This window comes from Protopterus annectens, chromosome 1.part0 (assembly GCF_019279795.1).
Source record: "Protopterus annectens isolate FY-2018-M chromosome 1.part0, PAN1.0, whole genome shotgun sequence".
Taxonomy (NCBI): Eukaryota; Metazoa; Chordata; order Ceratodontiformes; family Protopteridae; genus Protopterus; species Protopterus annectens.
This window is the reverse complement of record NC_056725.1, coordinates 1,869,261,630-1,869,281,340: the sequence shown is the minus strand read 5'-3', so window position 1 is coordinate 1,869,281,340 and position 19,711 is coordinate 1,869,261,630. Positions and strand designations below refer to the sequence as shown.

General features: G+C 40.4%; 1 protein-coding gene across 1 annotated transcript in view; it reads right to left on the bottom strand.

Annotated features, from left to right (window-relative positions):
- Positions 1 to 19,711, bottom strand: part of CPLANE1 (ciliogenesis and planar polarity effector 1) — a 4,248,669-nt gene that overhangs the window by 603,895 nt on the left and 3,625,063 nt on the right. The window contains exon 42 of the mRNA XM_044076333.1: positions 3,107 to 3,197. Coding sequence (XP_043932268.1) covers positions 3,107 to 3,197 — 91 coding nt within the window. The remainder of the gene's footprint in view (positions 1 to 3,106; positions 3,198 to 19,711) is intronic.

The following is a 19,711-nucleotide window of genomic DNA, read 5'->3' as shown; positions in this document are numbered from 1 at the left end:
TATGTCATATGTGATAATTTAATAAAGATGTTTGTTAAAAAAAAAAAAAAAACAGATGAAAGCAGCAATCTGGTGCCACTTTCTTCAAGATGCACATAATATGTTCGTGTGAAGGAAATTAATATGGGAAGCAAAAAGTATATCTTTGTGGGTATTGGGAGTAGTCCTCAGTCTGGGAAAGTTTGAAAGACAAGCAGAAATGACACTGGGGCACCAGTTCTCTGATTTTCCTAAGGATGAACTTCTTTAGTCTCAAATCTAAAACTCTGCAACAGCAATTCTTTGTTTTGGTAATACAATGACTCTTAGTGCTATGCAATGATGACTGGATTAACAAGGCAATGATGGAATTGCAGCTCCAAGCCCATACTTCTGATACAAGCCCTGCTACTGCTTCCCCCAGTTTAAGCTAAAATTCTAAGATATCGTCACACAAAAGATACAGGCCTCTAACAAGTTGCTAGTTCAGGCCCATAATCCAGCACTGACAGTCTGTGTTGCAAGATTTCATACATTTCACAATTACATTAAAACTGTCCCACTTTAGAAATCTGAAAAGGTGGAAAACTAAACATATTGTCAAGTTCTGTCACAATTAACCTTCACAGTAAATTAAAACCCACTGTTAAGGAAATAAAATATTAATTTAATAAACAGTCTTGATAGAGTTTCAACATTTATTAGAAATCATACGTGTGGGAGACAGAACCAAAGCTAATAATATCTCCTCGAATAAACATGTCCAGGTATTTTTATAAGAAAATACAAGTGAAAATAACACGTCATCTATCAAACTACTGCCAGTATCCAATAAAAAGTTGTTTACTACCAAGATCTGTAAATGTAGTTATTCATTAGAACAGTATTAAATATCTACAATAAAATACGTCAATGTCCTAAAAATAGGTTACTTAAAACATCCTTCTCCCAATTCAGCAATAGTAATGTTATAATGGTGAAATGTTCTCATGAGAAACTAGAAGGAATGCAGTCTTAAGCAGACTGATACATTTTAATCCATTCACATGTTCCAGCTATCTAGCAATTTCAGCAAAATACATAAACATGCACAGACCATAATATGTATTTCTGAACATACGCAGTTGTTTACTGCTTAAAAGAACCTGCTGACATGGTTAATAGTTTAGCCATGCGCACTGACCACATACTCACTTTCTCTTTCTCTGACATGCGCAGTTCATTCTACACTACAGAGCTCAACTTTCTTATTATATCAACCACACTGGTGTATAACATTTGTCCTTCAAAATCTCAAATTTCAGTAATAATATGCCACAATTTAGGCATCTGAATAGGCATCAATCCTTAATCATTCATGGTTCATGACTCTTTACTTTTTCTGTAATGTTTTAACAATCATCTGCTATGCATACAGTTTATACCCTGCCTGCATGGAGTGCTATGGCGCTCAGTTTAGATAAAAAAAAAAAAAAACACAGCACTACTCCTCTTAAACTGTAGCAAACTGCTTGCTACAAATGTAGAAAACAGTTGCTGCAGTTTAGACCACACAAACTGATGCAGTGCTCAGGTTTGACAGCAAATGCAATACCAGCAAGGTGATAAGGATGATCAATGTAGAATACAACGCCCCATTTGGGATGTACCTTACAAGACACCTGCAACAGCTGGAAAGACCACAAAAGTACCTCACCAAGAGGATTACTGGCCTCAAACAGATGCCCTATGCAGCCCGACTCAAGAAACTCCAGCTGTATTCGGTTGCATACCGCTTACTCAGAGGTGATCTCTGCCTGACATACAAGGCCATGTCCAACCCAGAAATGATGGACATGCTCCACCTAAAAAAAACAAATCCCAGAGAGCCACACGCTCTAGAGATATAAACCTCACCACAATGATAAATAGGACATGCTTGAGGGATAGATTCTTGTCCCAGAGACTCCCAATGCTTTGGAACAGGATTCCAATATACATCAGGCACAGCCCCTCGCTAACACTCTTCAAGAGAAACCTTGACGGGTGGATGGGAAACAGAAAATTTACCCCGGGGATCACTGCAGTGGCTCTGCTGGACAGTGGCGCAGGGACCTAATGGCTCTGCTGGACAGAGGCACAGGGAACTAATATAAGGGGGTGGCGAAAGCCAACGCATTCTGGCTAGGCTTATAAATGCCCTTGGGCAGACAGCCTAGTACTTACCTATGAACCTATGACTGATTGTGCCTGAGGCCATTGCCACTCTCGCCCTCGCCCTAGTTACACTTTTGTTCATAATCACTTAATAAGCAGGGATGGAGCCACTAAAACTCCATTCTCAGATACACCTACTCATAATATAAATTCAAATGGCCTGCTTTCTCTTTCTTGAAAGTGACACTAATGATCACCACACCCTTTGATTCAAGAAAATTAATGTTTACAACAAGTATATTCTGGTATATGCTACAATGCAATGACTGCCCTTCTGTCTCCTACTGTATCAGTGCAGTATCTTACTAGTGCAAGTCAGTGATCAGCACTACATCTCTCAACCTCAGTGAAAGAATACTGAACAAAGCCAAAAATAACGGGAGGACAAAAGCCCAAAATTTGGGGCAAATTTAAAATATTGCTCTTAAAAACTTAAGAATAACAGGTTATTCAATATCATGCATTTTCTGAGAGATATTAAGTTTGAAACTCAAATGTTTGTCTTTATTAGTAATTTCAATCTTCACAGATTTCAAGAAAGCCACAAATTTTATGAGGATCAGACCAAAAATATGATGCAAAAATTCGGAATTCTTTTTAATTTCTGGGCAACTGAGAAGCATGGTCAGCAGTGACAAATGCATCTTAACTTACATCACCACTGTCCACACCTTTAAAAATTATGACATATGCCCCATCTTTAAAACAAAATCACAGTGTATTTATCTATTTTTATTTTATTTTTTAATTTCATTTGTTAACCAAGGTAGAATGATGATCCAAATGGACCATTTTTAGGCTCAGCCCATGGAAGAAGGACAAACAACAGGATAACAATGATCAAGTCTATATACACAGTAATGCTGCCACAATATTTGTCACATTTACTACTTAACAATATTGTGCATAACAAAAGAACACAAATCCTTACCTTCCGTAATCCTACTTGCATTAGCGAATAAATGGGTTGCTTCTACATGTGGATCTGCTACTACACCCATGCTTTCTATTGTATTCACCAGCTAGGAACAAAGTAAGACTTCCATTAAGTATTCGTATACACAGCATATAAATACAAACTTTCCCCATAACAGTTCAAATTAAATAACGCCACATGCCTAGAAGGACTGATGGATAGATAGGCAGATTAGATATTCCTTTTTACAACATGACAGTTTTATGAAATTCAACAACAATGTAACAATTAGAAGAAAACAGTATTTTCTGATACTTTTCTGTTACTTATTCATTTTGTAATTTGGTAGAAAAGTTGACCCACAAATAAACCTATTTCAGCCACAACCCAATGTTTACCGCAAGCCAATGAAATACAAATTAGATATTTCTTTTATTGCACAGTTGCACACAACTATGATTTTGCTTTTTCATATGATCTGCACTGTAGTTCTTGACTACTGTAAACTAAGTTCTGAATGATACATCATTAGTACAGTCCAACAATGCCTGAACAGCTTGTATGCCTTACAAAGTCTGCAATATTATCTGAGAGGGCATTCTTGTAACAGAGTTTGTTTCCTTTACATATTGCAACATTCCCTCTAATTAGTTTTAAACTGTGAATGAGAAACCAAGGTACACTGGCAAAAAAAATTCAAAAAAGCAGTAGAATGACCTAAAGCAACAGGACAAGAACTTCAGTGTATACATAACAGATCACTACAGATTTGAAAGTATTTTTTTTCCAGAATGGCAGTATTCTGAATTCAGAAGGCTGACTCTGCAGTGTGCTGAATTTTTCAAATATTCAACAAACAGGCAAGAAAGGGAATTTTAATGTGTGTTAATCTCCTTAGAGATGCTACTCAGAGTTAGTAAGGCAGAGGCAGGAATAGAGGGGAGGGCTTAGCCTCTACCTATTCATGTCACAAGTCTAGTTGCTTGGAGTGTATACTCAATACAGAACATATTCAGACTGTTGGTTTCGGTGTGGCATAGTTCAAGAGTGTCAACAGATTTTCTTTTTCTGTTCCCCTCTGGACCTGCCTTATGACTCCACTATCTTTACCCATCTGGTCCATTTGTTCAGTCAGGGGTGACAGCAAGAAATCCTAAGCGAGAACCATACAACCTATTCATTCTGTCCCAGACTGTAAAATCAGCCCATTCTTTCTCTTTATGGTGAGCCAGGCAGCAGGGAACTGACGAGATTTCATGTCCAATGGAAGGGGCCAATCCTCACTCTTTGGGGCTCTCCTTCTGTGCAGCAGCTCTTTTGAGCTCTATTGATGCACACTGCTGTGGGAAGCATGCCACTGCACAGCGATTTCCTCAGCCATAGCGTTTGCATTGGTGGGGCATGAACTCACCAGTTCCATGCTCCATGGATGTAACACCAACACTCCCTCTAGACATCACTAAAGTGGCAAGCCTCAGACACATTGATGCCCCCAAGATGGGACAGTCAAAAGTGTAAAGTTGCACCCATCCTCCGAGGATAGGATCTTCCAGTGACTCAACTATTAATTTAAGTGTGGGTTGTCTAGATTCTAGGCAGGGCTTCATCACTCTCTCTGCTCCATGGGGGTGGGGGTGTAAATCCCCATAGATTTTGTGTATGCTAAATATATATACTGTGACGCCCATGCACTGGCCCAGTAATCAAGGAGCCTCAATCCTCACCACTAGCACCAGTGAGGGAGTGCACATTGGGAAGGATAACACATACACACACAGTAAAGTCAATTTCCCTTAAAAGCACATAGAGATCACAGTCAATCTGGGGCTGGTTTCTCCCTTTCTTTCCAGATCCCCAATAAGACTCCCCACTGGCACAGCTATAGGGTACAGATCTCAGCCTAGTGGTCAAGCCAAAACCTCCAGCAAGCTCTCTTTCCAACCAGTGATTCATGTCCCTGCCAAAGTAGCTCCCACACACACACACACACACACACACACACACTTTAAGATATGAGTTATATACAAACACACAGACACTCCTGGGGAAGGCGGGCACAGGTTCTCCAGCTATGCCTTTTTCTGTCCAGGCTATAAGGTAGTAATCCACTGCCACCAACCACTACTTATCAGCTACTAATAAGGCCCTTACCAAAGGGCGTCCAATTTTACTGTGCAATATTATTATCCAGTTAGTGTGATGAACAGCAAGACTATTGGAGTGGCTTGGTACAGTATCACTAAATACATGCAAGTACTCTAGAGCTTAAATTATCTCTACACAAAACAGCCACTGTTGAAAGGTTTAAAAGTATTTAATAATAAATAATAAAAACACAATACAAATCTTATGACTTCAACACAGTGACATTACAGAGTTCAGAGATCACAGGAAACATTTAAAATAAAATGTAGGATAGTCTGACATAAATATAGAAAACAGCTAGACTAATCTTACTATTTCTATCTATCCTTAAGAGAAATATTAAAGTCTAAGATCCTGCTTACATACAGAGCAAAGGCAGAGCACTGGTGAGTTGATGTGTTCAGGTTCAAACAAAATCCAAAATGCTCAATTCTCTTTCGGAGAAAGTCTTAAATTGATAACACAGTACTGCGGATTCATTTCACATTACATCATTCTCGACACTTCTCTCGTTCCCAAACAGAAACTCAAAATTTACATTTCTTTTTATAGTCTTGCACCTGGCCAGGAAGCCACAGCAATAAAAGACATTTTACATGTAAAATCAAGTAATTAACTCTGTTTCAATAACAATAGAAAGAATTTGCTAGCCCAGACATCCTGTCTCCGAGCTTTGAGATCAAACAGTTGTAATTCTTTACTCAACAACTTTCTTCTAGCAGAGTGCACTGTGGTTACATTTTTGAAGCTCAGAACATACACAGTTTTCTTTACATTTGTTACACAAGCCTGTGGATTATATTAATATTTACAAATGACATAGAATTATTTACAAGATTCTATCTGGCTGGGTTGGCAGCCCCTCAGTTTTTTACACCCCCCCCCCCCGAGAACTCAAGCATCAAGCTAGTTTCTCAAGTGTCCCTTGAGAAACATTGTTTGAGAGGGTTAGGTCTATCTGAGTATACCCTACCCCATTCCCTATCCTGGAGAGCCCATCTGCGTTGGTATTGCTAATCCCATTGTGGTGCTGCACTGACATATCATATGCTTGCAACCCTAGGCTCCCTTTTAGCAACTTGGCATTTTGCTGGCTGGATCGATGTAACCATGTTAGGGGATTGTGATATGTAACTACAGTGAATTTCTTTCCATAAAGATAGTTTCTGCAGTGCCCACACTATGGCTAGACATTCATTTTTTACAGCTGCATATCATTCTCCTGGGTTGCAGCCTACAACTGAGATAAACCACTGAGTGCTCTTCTCCCTCTGAAGAAATTTGGCTAAGTACAGCCCCCACCCCATAGTTTAAAGTATTCACCTGCACAACAAATTATTTGCTGTAATCTGAACTGGCTAACACAAGGGGGTCCTCCCAAAGCTTCTGGAATGCCTGCTCACATGCTGGGGTCCATACTACCTTATCTGGCCTGTTTTTCCTTGTCAGGTCTGCGAGGGGAGCAGCTATGGTACTACAACTTGGGACAAACTTTCTGTAGTACCCTGTAATGTCATCACCTGGATTTTGGTAACAGGTGCAGGTAATGCCCGAATGGCTTCCATTTTGACAGGTTCTGGCCTGATCTTACCACTCCCCACTCTATGACCCAGGTAGGAGACCTCTACCATACCCACCTGACATTTGCTTGGCTTAATGGTCAACCCTGCCCAGCACCTCCCTGACATGTTGAAGGTGCTCTTACCACGAATGGCTGTATATGGCAATATCTAGGTAAGCAAGGGCAAACCCTCCTGCTAGGATATGATCTACCAGTCTCTCGAAAGTCACTAGGGCATTTCTCATCCCAAGGGTATCTTTGTGAACTCATACAAGCCAAAAGGAGTCACAAAGGCTGACCTCTCTCTAGCACTGGGAGGCAAGGGCACCTGCCAGTAACCCTTGGTCAGATCAATGGTGGTAAGATACTTAGCCCCACCCAGCTGCTCTAGGGCTTCATCTGTCCTAGGCATGGGATAAGCATCTGACTCTGTGTGACTATTTAATTTCCTGTAGTCCACACAGAACCTGGTGTTGCCATCCTTCTTTGGTGCCATCACCACTGGGGAGGGTAAGGGACTGTTGGACTCTTGAATTACCCCTAGTTCCAACATCTCCTGTATCTCCTCCCTCATAGTCTCTTTGACTCTCTCTCAGGCACCCTGTAAGGGACCTGCCTAATAGGCCTTTGGGGTCCTGTATCCACCTGGTGCTGCACCAGGTGGGTGCACCCTGGTTTCTCAGTGAACATGTCTCCAAACTCCTGTAACACTGCTCGGATTTCTTGAACCTGGATAGGAGATAGCTGCTGGAACATTGCTACCCCTTCCACTGAGGTGGCAGTCCAAGCCTCACTGAGATCAGTCAGCAGATCTCCCTCAGACTCCTCATGCAATCCACTGCAAATACTAAGCAAACGGGCCTCCCTGTCATGGTAAGGTTTCATCATGTTAACATGGTACAGTTTGTGCCTCTGCCTCCTGCCTAGCAGTTATACCATGTAGTTAACATCACTTAACTTTCTTAACACCTTGTAGGGTCCCTCCCAAGCTGCTTGCAGCTTGTTGTGTCTAACAGGAATGATAACCATTGCCTACTGCCCTACAGCATACTCTCTAGCTCAAGCATTCCTGTCATACCATACTTTTTTCTGCTGTTGGGCTTCTGACAGTTTCTCCTGGGACAAGCCCATGAGTTCACTGAGCCTTGTCCTGAGGTTTAGAAGATATGCCACAACAGACTCTTGAGATTCACACTCACCTTCCCACTCATCACAAATTAAGTCTAGAGGCCCCCTCACCCTATGCCCATACAACTCAAAGGGTAAAATGACTGTGGATTCCTGGGGAACCTCCCTGTAAGCAAATAACAGATGGGGCAAATATTTGTCCTGCTCCCTCTTAAACTAGTCTGCAAATGCCCGTAACATGGATTTGAGTGCAGAGTTTAACCTCTCAACAAGACCATTAGTCTGGGGATGGTAGGGGTGGTCTTTAGGTGCTTCATCCCACAGTACTTCTACCGACAAGCCAGCAGGTCTGACATGAAACTGGCACCTCTGTCAGTCAGTACATCTTTTGGGAAACCTACCCTGCTGAAAATCTCTAACAAAGTATTTTCCACCTTTTCTGCCACAATGGAGGACAGAGCCACTGCCTCAGGATATCTTGTAGCACAATCTACTACCACCAGAATATATTTTTTCCCTGTGGAACTTGGGGTACTCAGAGGCCCCACTATATCCATAGCTACCCTCTGAAATGGCTCCTCAATCACAGGCAAAGGCATCAAAGGAGCTCTCACATGGTCTCCTGCCTTGCCTACCTTTTAGCAGTGGTTACAGGTCTGCAGTACCCTGTTACATCTCTGGAAATTCCAGGCCAATAGACGTTCTGCATAATACATCTCTTGACACATTTTATGTCCATATGACCTGCAAAGGGAATATCATGGGGTATGGTTAGAAGCGCCAGACGGTAGGCTCTATGCAATACCAACTACTGTATTCTCTCACCTTCTAGCCCTCCCTCAGGGGTCCACTCTCTAAACAGTAACCCTTTGTCCCAGTATACAGATTCCCCCCTTCCTTTGAGAATCAGATGCCTCACTAGCTACCTATCTCAGGCCTTGCAATGCAGGGTCTGTGAGCTGAGCCTGTCTCAACTCCCTCTCTTAGTAATCCTTCAAAGTTCCCCGTCTACAGGAAGTCTGGCATCTTCTGACAGTGGTGCCTCACTGTCAGCCTGGGTACTACTACTCACCTCTGCCCTTGCAGTCACTCTGTCCACGGGACTATCAGTACCCACAAGCAGCTGTGGCTCATTTTCAGTCTCACTGCTACAGCATAGCTCCCTCCCTGAAATAACCACCTCACCAGTCCTGGCTGCAAGTGTGTAGTCTGTCTGGATCTCCCCCAGGCTACCAGACCCATATGCTTGTCTTCAAGCCTGACTGCATATGACTGCATTAGCACATGGTACTGCATTATCAAAATCATTCCCTATCAGGACATCTGCAGGGATATCCTCAAACACATCTACTTGCAGGTTTCTTTTTCCACCCTCCCAGTCAAGGTGAATCCTAGCCAAAGGTATTTGGAATGGTGTCCCTCCTATAGCTCTGACTGGAGTAGACTGCCCAGGCAAGTAGTGCTCCTCTGTAACCATTGCAGGCTTCACAATGGTTATGTCAGAGGCTGTCTCTCTCTTAGCAATGGCCTCTTTGCCATTCACTACAATAGGATATAAACTCTACTGGTAGTTTGGTACCCTTGTTGTCTCAAGACAACCTACTATTGGCATTTTGTCCTTACCACTTACTGGCTCTCTCACCTTTTGTTTCCCACCTTGCCTCCGTGCACATCTACATGCCACATGGCCTCACTGGCTGCATTCAAAACATTTAACCCTAGGTACTGGATGTGTACCTTGACTAGTGGCTTCCCCTACAACTGTCAGATTATGTTGGGGCAGTCTGGGCTGCCTACCATGGGTTCCTTTAAACCCATGAGCAGTACTGGGGGTCCTTTTCCTGTGCAAGGATGCCCTGCTTTCTAGGTATAGGTCTCCACTCTTCCCCAACTCATCTGAAGTAGCACATTCTCTATCAGCTAACCAGATCCTCATGTCCTCAGCCAAAGTGCTAAGGGCTTGTTCCCTCACCAAAAGGTCTGACAGCCCCTTCAGAAGTGGTGACCTGATATCCACTCACCCACCTAAGAAAATAAGTGCTCAGTTCAGCACCATATTCACACACACTTTCATCTGCCTTGCGTCTATGCTCACAAATTTTTTTCCTATACGTTTCAGGTGTTATTTTATTTATTTTATTTTACATTTGTTGACCGGGATTGTCCGACTGAGCTGAAGAGCTCTTCTTCAGCAGAGGCCCGGGGAGAAAAAGCTCCAACATATTATATAACTTTCATTATAAATTAGCATTAAACAGCAATGTTACAGGATTATTACAAGGCATTAAGTAGCAATACAATGTTATACAGTGTCAATAATCAGGAGTATAGCATAACTATTTCAAGATGTATAAAAAAAAATATGTCTGTAAGATGAGTATAGTTTTTGGGGTAAGTGGTTAAAAAAACACAGTTTTATCATGATGTAGTTGAATGAAGGCAAGACAATTACAATGGAATGTTTCTCTGAGGCAATTTGCGTAACAGATTTTAGAAGAGAGCAGAAAGTAGTCAAGGAAGATTAGAGAGAGCTAGTGAGAAGAGTGAGTTAAGGGCAGAAAGTAGATTAAGGTATGAGAAGTAGGGGATGTTAAGGAAGGAGAGTGCAGAGGCAGGACCAATGACTTTTAAAGTGCTCTTTGGTGGCTCTCTTAAATTATTTAGGATGTGCAAGAGTCCTGATTTCTGGTGGGAGCCTATTCCACGCAATAATGGGGTGACAGCTGTACATGTTGCGTCCAAATTTAGACTTGGGTTTGTAGATTTGTAGTAGGTCTTGGTTAGAGCTTCAGACAGGTCTGGAGGGAGAATAATGGGAGATGAGAGGGGATAGTGCTGGGCAGCAGGAAGGCTGGTATAGGATAGAATGGATTATCTGGAGCTGAGAGAGAAGCTGGCAGGGTAATTCAAGCCAGTTTAGATGTTTTAGAGCGAGACAGTGATGGGATTTGTAGGTTTGTTAGGCAGCAAATCTAGCTACCTGTTGTAGGTAGATTCAAGTTTGGTCAGGAGTGTTGAGTTAAGATTTGTGAGAATTTGAGAATTGTACATTACAATGGGTACAAGGTAGGTAAGAGAGAGTGTTAGGTTAAAAAATTCTAACCAAATTCTTTACAGCATTATAATTAAAAATGTCAACATCAGATAATTTGGAAAGTACTTTTACAGCTTTACCATGGAGTAAGGGGGTCAGGAACCGTACCCAGAGCCTTTGGTCAATATCATACTGTTTATATACTCTCTCAAACATGTGAACAAAACTATCAAAATTATCCCCCTTTGTAAACCGTGGAAGAAATTTAATGACCTTTTGTGCTTCTGTGGTCCGGTTACTCCCTTCCCCATTACCTCCATGACTCTGGCGAAGAGTCAGCATCTCCTTTTTGTGCTGCCTCTGCCTCTCCTTCTCCACAGTTTCCATTTCCAAATGCCTGGCCTCCAACTCAAGTCTCTTTGGCTCCAGTTGGATTTTTAAGCTCTCTACAGAAAGGTTGAGCTGTCCATTCTCTGAGTGTTGTACATCTCCAAGGCCAGTCTGATCGTCCTCCTGATTGCTGTTTTCTGATGCAGCTGTGACCAAAGCTGCAATCATATCTGCCTTAGTCAGGTTTCCATGCACCAGTCCCTTAGCCTGGCATATCTCAGCCAACTGGCTCCTTGTTAGCTTGCCATACTCCTCTACTGACATGCTTGCCTGCTCTCCCTGGCTAATTAAGCTAACAAAAGATATAAAACAATTGTGATCTGAACTCTGAATATTCAATGCGTGGCTGATTTAGAGTACAAAAACACCTTCAGTGATCACTGTACGTAAACTACAGGAATTCACTATCCACACCACTACAAGCCAATTAGTATGTCATGTGGCTAACTCACCACTCTCAAACAATATGTGATGTGGATATTCCACCACTGCCAATCAATTAATATGTGACACCCGTGCAGTGGCCTAGTAATCAAGGAGCCTCAGTCCTCACCACTAGCACCAGTGAAGGCCATGCACATTGTGAAGGATAACAAGTACACACATAGTAAAGTACAATTTCCCTTAAGAGCACACAGAGATCACAGTCAGTCTGGGGCTGATTTCATCCTTTCTTTCCAGATCCCCAATAAGACTCCCCACTAGCACAGTTATAGGGTACAGATCTCAGCCTAGTGGTCAAACCAAAACCTCCAGCACCCTCTCTGTCCAACCAGTGCTTCGTGTCCCCGCCCAAGTAGCTGATACACACACACACACACACACACACACACACACACACACTTTAAGATATGAGTTATATACAAACACACAGACACCCCTGGGGAAGGCTGGCACAGGTTCTCCAGCTATGCCCCTTTCTGCCCAGACTATAAGGTAGTAATCCACTGCCACCAACCACTATTTATCAGCAACTAATAAGGCCCTTACCAAAGGGTGTTCAATTTTACTGTGCAATATTATTATCCAATTAGCAAGTGTGACAAACAGCAAGACTATTGGAGTGGCTTACTACAGTATCACTAAATACATGCAAGTACTCTACAGCTTAAATTATTTCTATAAAAAACAGCCGCAATTGAAAGGTTTAAAAGTATTTAATAATAAATAATAAAAACACAAGACAAATGTCATTACTTCAGCACAATGGCATTACAGAGTTCAGACATCACAGGAATCGTTTAAAATAATATTGTAGGATAGTCTGACATAAATATAGAAAACAGCTAGACTAATCTTAATATTTCTATCTATCCCTACCAGAAATACTAAAGTCTAAGATCCTGCTTGCATACAGAGCAAAGGCAGAGTGCTGGTAAGTTGATGTGTTCAGGTTCAGACAAAATCCAAAATGCTCAAGTCTATCTCTGTGAGAAAGTCTTAAATTGATAACACAGTACTGCTGAGTCATTTCATATTACATCATTCTTGACACTTCTCTGGTTCCCAGGCTAACAGAAACTCAACATTTACATTTCTTTTTGTAGTCTTGCACTTGGGCAGGAAGCTACAGCAATAAAATACATTTTTTCATGTAAAATCTAGTAATTAACTCTGTCTCAATAACAACAGAAATAAAACATTTGCTAGCCCAGACATCCTGTCTCAGAGCTTTAAGATCAAACACAGTTGAAATTCTTTACTTAACAGCTTTCTTCCAGCAGAGTACACTGTAGTTACATTTTTGAAGCTCAGAACATACACAGTTTTCTTTACATTTGTTACACAAGCCTGTGGATTATATTAATATTTACAAATGACATAGAATTATCTAAAAAGATTATATCTGGCTGGGCTGGCAGCCCCTCAGTTTATTTATATATATATATATATATATATATATATATATATATATATACACACATATATATATATATATATATATATATATATATATATACATACATATATATATATATATATAGAGAGAGAGGTGTGTGTGTGTCTGTTTTAAGCATGTTTTTCAGCATGTACTGATGCTTCTTGTACACTATATGTATGTGTGTGTGTGTGTGTGTGTGTGTGTGTGTGTGTGTGTGTGTAATACACTTTCCCCTGCACTACCTTATTCATGTGCTAACCCTAATCCAGCCTCTAACCCCAACCCTATACATTTCCTTACTAAAAATCACTTTCATAACAGTACTACTCTCTTTTACCCACAAAGCTGAAATTTTGGGGAATATCCTAAAATATCTGCATTTACAAATGTCCTCACTTACAATAAGTACAAGCACATCCCTCGTAGAAAAGCAACATGAGACATTGCTCCTTTTACTAACTCCTGTAATCACAGACAGTGCTTTTGGTACATAAAAAATTTCAGACAACATTAAACTTGGTCCAAAAGGTCTGTAATCAACTGAATATACTGCAAACATATAAATAAACATATATGGAAAACTTTTGCCACAAACAGCAGTCATGAATCACAAAAAGAGTTCCCACCATATCCTAGCCAGAGTATCAGATATTTATTTTATTAAATCCAAGATCCTCATGTACTCCATTTATCCATGTTTTCTGAGTAGTTTTATTTCTGTACAACAGAAGTTTAGCTAGGGAGGAGCAAAGAGGGCAACCATCCCAGGTGCAAGATGTTAGGGGTCTCAGTTATGAGCACCAAGAAAAGTTTTTTTTTGTTTGTTTTGCTTTTTACTCAAGACATCAATGTTAGGGCATGGACACACATGATATGGTGGGTTTTATTTTTGCTCCTCATCTTACTGTTGAGGGGTGCCAGATGAGCCAGTTACGGCTATGGTATACAATACAGTTTTTCATAAATTTCAGAACACTGCAGAATTGTTCTAGTTTTTGTAAGATGTTTGTGAATACCTGTAGTAATTTCTTCCTCTATAATTATTTTCCTTTTTTTATCTTGGCAAAGGTGCGCCTTGAAGAGTTGTAGTGTTACGGTTGTCATTAGTGAAATTTCAGCTGGTAAATTTGGTTGTATTTTTTTACTGTTACTACTTTATTCTCTAAGTAAAATTTTACCTTATTTTAATGACTTTCTGAATGAGACTGATGGATTTAAGGTTCAATCTGAACAGGGGGCCCAACTGAGTTTGGGATACAATGATGTGGTTATTAACAGTTCTTTTTAGCCAACTTTGGAGGTGCTTTTAAACAGTCTGGATTAATGGGAACAGCTGGTGTCTGGTATTTTTCATGTATTTTGTAGTGATCTTTTCACTTTATGCAATGGAGTTTTCATTGACTTCTTTAAATACTAAATGTGTACATAGATTTGTATTGTGGGTGTTTATAACAGTGGACAGCATATTTTAGTTTATTAATGTATTTATTTTTTATTTTATGTACACATGATATATATATGCACTTGTAGGTACTGATATAATTAAGTGTTAATGTAATGTGTATTTTATAATACAGAGTTTACGGAGGTCTGTGTATGTACATATATTTACTTTTGTTCAGTGGTGTATTCTGCATTTTGTAGCTGTGTACACATGTGCCTAGATGTGCTTTTACTATGGCATTGTGTTTTGTGTGTGAATATGAGTGCTTCATGTTTTGTGATATCTCACTATTTCTTTGTGCTGATTGCATCTGTTTGTTTACGGGGTTGTGTTTGCTGTGTGTATAATACTGGTTTTGTGTTGTGGTTAAGCTTTTTATGTTGTGTTATCTGGCTATGTGCATACTGCACACTGGGGATGTGTATGTGTCATGTTTTGTGCTGTGGGTAAGCTTACTGTATTGCACTGGAAGTGTGCTTCAGAATATGTGTTTTTTGTGTTTGTGGAATATGCCATTTATTATTGACCTGCACCACAATGTATTAATTTTAAAGTTAATTGCATCAGGAACAGAAGTTTATTAAAACAGTTCAGTAATTTAATTCATAATAGTACAGGTTAAGCTCTCACTTAATAGTTGGGTTCTTAACAACAGATATAGTATACTGCTTATTATGAGTTTGCTGTATTATTTTATTTATTTGTGAATGCTGATTTTTTTTTTCTTAAACCATTTTTGCTTTCCTGCCTGCCAACCATAAGCCTGACTCTAACTAGCATTGTACTCATTCAATCCTTGGATAGTGACACTTTTGGACACTGCCCCAAGGCAAGACCTGGATGGATGGTGAGAGCAGACATGCATAAAGGCTGCTAGTGTATCATGCCTGTATCCTTTTCTTGCACAAGTCACTGGGGGCATGGAATGCCACTGTTACAAAAGCCTGAAGGTTTGGCTTCACTGTCCCCAAGATGGGAGACATCTATATTAGGATGAAACTCCAACTGTCCTCGGGCTTGATAACTAAACATCCCTGCCCCTTGCCTTAGCTGCATCATCCAGATGTAGGCAATGATTTTCTATTAAGTCCTAATCCTCTCCCTAGATGTTGACATGGACACACGTGCCATGCTGGAAGGCTACAATGTCCAACACATATGTCTGAGTGCTCCCGCCCTCACATTAATGAAGGTTAATATTACCAGTTCAGCACTGACAAGCTCATGTCCCTAGTTATTGTCTGTATGTTTTATCACCTGCAAGCATCTGCATGCATAGTGGCAAGCAACCTAACAGAGTACTATTACTTCTAACCCTAAGCATTGGTGAGTAGGCAATGACCACTCACTCCCAACTACCTCTTCCGCCTCCAAAGCCACTATTTCCAAACAGCAGATGTTATTACAGCCTACATGTTCCTTCTTAGGGTGGGGGCCAAGCTGTAAGACTGAGCCATCTTCCACTGTGTGATTATGGGGAGGGTAGCTCTGCCCTATCTGTTCCCACTGCACATGACTACTACATCCCAAAGGGTGAAGCACAATGGGTCTATGTGATGGTGTCTCCTGTTTCCAACAGAGATGCCCCCACAGTGGTCCTGCACCCTTAATGCAAAGCACCCTAAGGGTAAGCAGGCTATACCTCTTCTTTCCTCTCTCATCCATGGTCAGCTATTCCAACATCCAAACCATCAGTCAAACTAGACTCATTGGTGCTACAGTCGGGCTTTTATACCCATGTGCCAGTGGGGCATGTTTTTTTTCTTTTGTTTTTGTTTCTTTTATGCATTTATAGAAGAGCGCCATGGTTTGCTTTCTTTCCCCTACTGTTTTTCCCTGTTTTGTGACATCTTGTTCTTCATTATTTGTATTTTTAATGGATAGATGATTGGTTACATGGCTTTTTTCACTTCTTTACTTCTTTCAGTCATCCTAATTTTATGTGTTTCTAAAGTAACAGTTGGATGTTTTTATCTGGAGGTTATTTTCAAAATCAACCAAATCCCAAACTTAGTGATGTAAGATAAGGAATGCTGTGATCTGGATGCAATATTTCCTGCCCTGTAGAATCAGAAAATCTTGGCCTGAGCCATAGGTGAAGGAAATAATATGCCATCTCTTAACGAAGGGAAAATTGTGACTTCTCTGGCCAGACTGGAACTATTAAACTCAGCTGTGAAGTTTCTTCTTTTTGCCTTTAAAAGGATGTCTTAAATCAGTGTAGTAGGGGAATATGAATAAGTAAAGTACAGTTATTTAAGTAAACTTGGCATAACAGCAGATGTTCTAACAGTTCACTTTTGCAGTAACCTAAGCTACATGGGTCTTACCCCCTGCACCAACTGGCCAGCTTCTCAGAGCTTTGGGTGCCTTCCATCCACTCCAACTGCCAGCAGCTCATGTGGAGCTCCATATCAAAGACAGCTAGAGTGCAAACAGCTTCAGAGCATTTTATGCCTAAGAAGAAGGCAAGAGTCTGAAAACTTATACTAGGAAGCAAAGCCAGCAATAAACTATCCATAAAAGGAGATGAAAAAAAACAATCACATTCTGGTAACAAGAAAAAGAACAGCAGCAAGAAAATGGGGCTGGAGGGAAGGTTAGTAAAATGATGCTCTACCAGACCATCTACTGTTATAGTAAGTTTATATGTTCAATACATAGATCACTGTTAAGTAGCCTAAACTAAAAGGGTAGATTAAAACAACTTGGAAAAAGATAAAGGGAGGAAGCCATATATTAAGACTCTAGGAGCACTGGGAGAGTGGTCCTAGCAAAGCTTGGAAAAGGAATCCAGCTAGAAGTGCTCTGTAAAAGTATGTATACAGGACCAAGCTGCTGGCTCTAGAAAACGTCTAGAGTTTATCCCTTTCCAAAAACCTACCAAAGCTAATGCCCTTGTAGAATGGGCTGTAACCCTGCCTGGAATTTGTTTATGTGGTGAGTGTAACAAAAAGTAATGTCATGAGACAACCATCTGGAAATAGTCAATTTTGTGAATGGTCGTCCTTTCCCCTTACCTTCATAGGGGACAAACAGCTTGCTATTTTTCATGACACTGAGTTTTGTCTAGGTAGTATCTGAGCTGCCTGTGTAACCCCACAGAGTGAAGAATCCTTTGCTCCTTTGATCTTTGCTTGAGTAAAAAAGACTAGAAGACTAATAGTCCAACTTAAAGTAAACTTTGAGATGACTTCAGGCAAATATAGGATTTGCTGCCAAAGAAACCCTGTATTTATGAAAAATGAAGTAGGGTTGACTCACCATAAGTGCTTGTAACTCGGCTACTTTCCTGGCAGACATCAAAGTCATGGGTAGAACAGTTGTCCATGTTAAGAACCTCATATCAGCCCAATGAGCTGGTGCAAATGGAGACAGAATAAGCTTTTCAAGCACATAATTACATTTACAATGAGATGCACCTGCTTCCTAGGTGGTGAGTATGTAAAACCCCTTTCAGAAACTTTCACTTAGTCATTATTAAAAAGGAGGAGGATACAAAGGTAAATAAGCAGAAGTGACTGACAAATGTACCTTGACAGAAAACTACCACAAGCCAATGGGCAGTAACTTAGACAAATAATCAAGAAACAGAGGCAGGCTAACATGAAGAGGATCATAGTTCTTTGACTGGTACCAAACAGAAAATCTTTTCCACTTAAACAAATACGATTTTTTTGCATAGGTTTTCTCTCCTCCTTCAGCACCTACTGAACTTCCTCATGAAAAAAAAGTACTTAAAACGTATCATAACTCCATCATCCATGCAATAAATTGGAGAGATTTTAGACTACAATATATCAACCTACCCTATTTTGTGCAAATAAATCCAGTCTGTGGGGAAGCTTGTGGTAATTGCCCTTGGCCAAATTGAAAAGAAGAGGGGGTCCATTCTTTTCTTAGTAAAACGGGAGCCATGGCAAATTTTTTTGGAGTCTACTTTTCAATCTTTAAATGAACCCTAGTTATCAGTGGCAAAGGTGTAAATTCATACATCAAAATTCCTGTTAATAATAATAATAATAACGCATCTATTTTCCAAGCCTGTCTGCAAGGAGTCCTGGTGTAGAACTTCTTTAGCTATCTGTTCTGAAAGAAGACAAACTGATAGAGTTGATGTGTTCACCACTGTTGGATTACTTCTTGGAAGACCCCAGAATAAAGTTTCCATTAATGGAGGTCTGCCCTGATCGTGCTGAGCTTGCCTGCAATAAGGCTTTACTCTGACAGAATGCATGAAACTGAGATGATTAGCTACCTCCCAGGCTATCACAGTCAGTCTATGAAGAGGGACAGATCTGGTTCCCACCCCCATTTGTTTACATAACACATCACTGTGTTGTCTGTGTACACTTGCAGGGATCTTGGCAGTGAGAAATAATACAAGGCCTTCAGTGCACTGATTACTGTCAACAACTCTCAGATATGTATGTGCTGCTGTCTACATTCCAAACAGCTTGTACTGTTAAGCCCCTTTAAAACTACTCCCCATGCCAAGTCTGAAGCATCTGTGGTGACTGAGAAGAGGTAAACAATTCAAATCTTGTATCCCAGCTCAAAAAAAGCAATGTCTTAAGTTACATCCATTTGCTTACCCAATATTTCTAACAGGGTACTCTGTAGGGGATTTTTAATGTCTGCCAACTCATTACACTCCCAAAACATATGCTCCCAGTTACTTCTTTTTTTTCTTTAACATCACACCTCCAACACCTGACATTTATCTTTGGAAAATTTCTTTGAAGTCTGCTTGGGGTATAAAAATACTTATGCAAAAGCTTCCAAGCAAAAATCCTAAATCTTCTAGATTTTGTTGTATATTTGGGAGCTATACATATGCCCTCAAGTTGTTTCATCATGAAATGCTTATCCAGTCTCACTTCCCATCCTTTCTAACATCTTCTGCTTCCTAACAGTTTTCATGCAATACTTAATATGCCCCACTAAATTATCCATCTCTTAACAGCAGCTTCTGTTTTAGATTCATCTAAAAATTCTACCACAGCAGGTCTTTCATTTAAGATTCTCCTATTCCT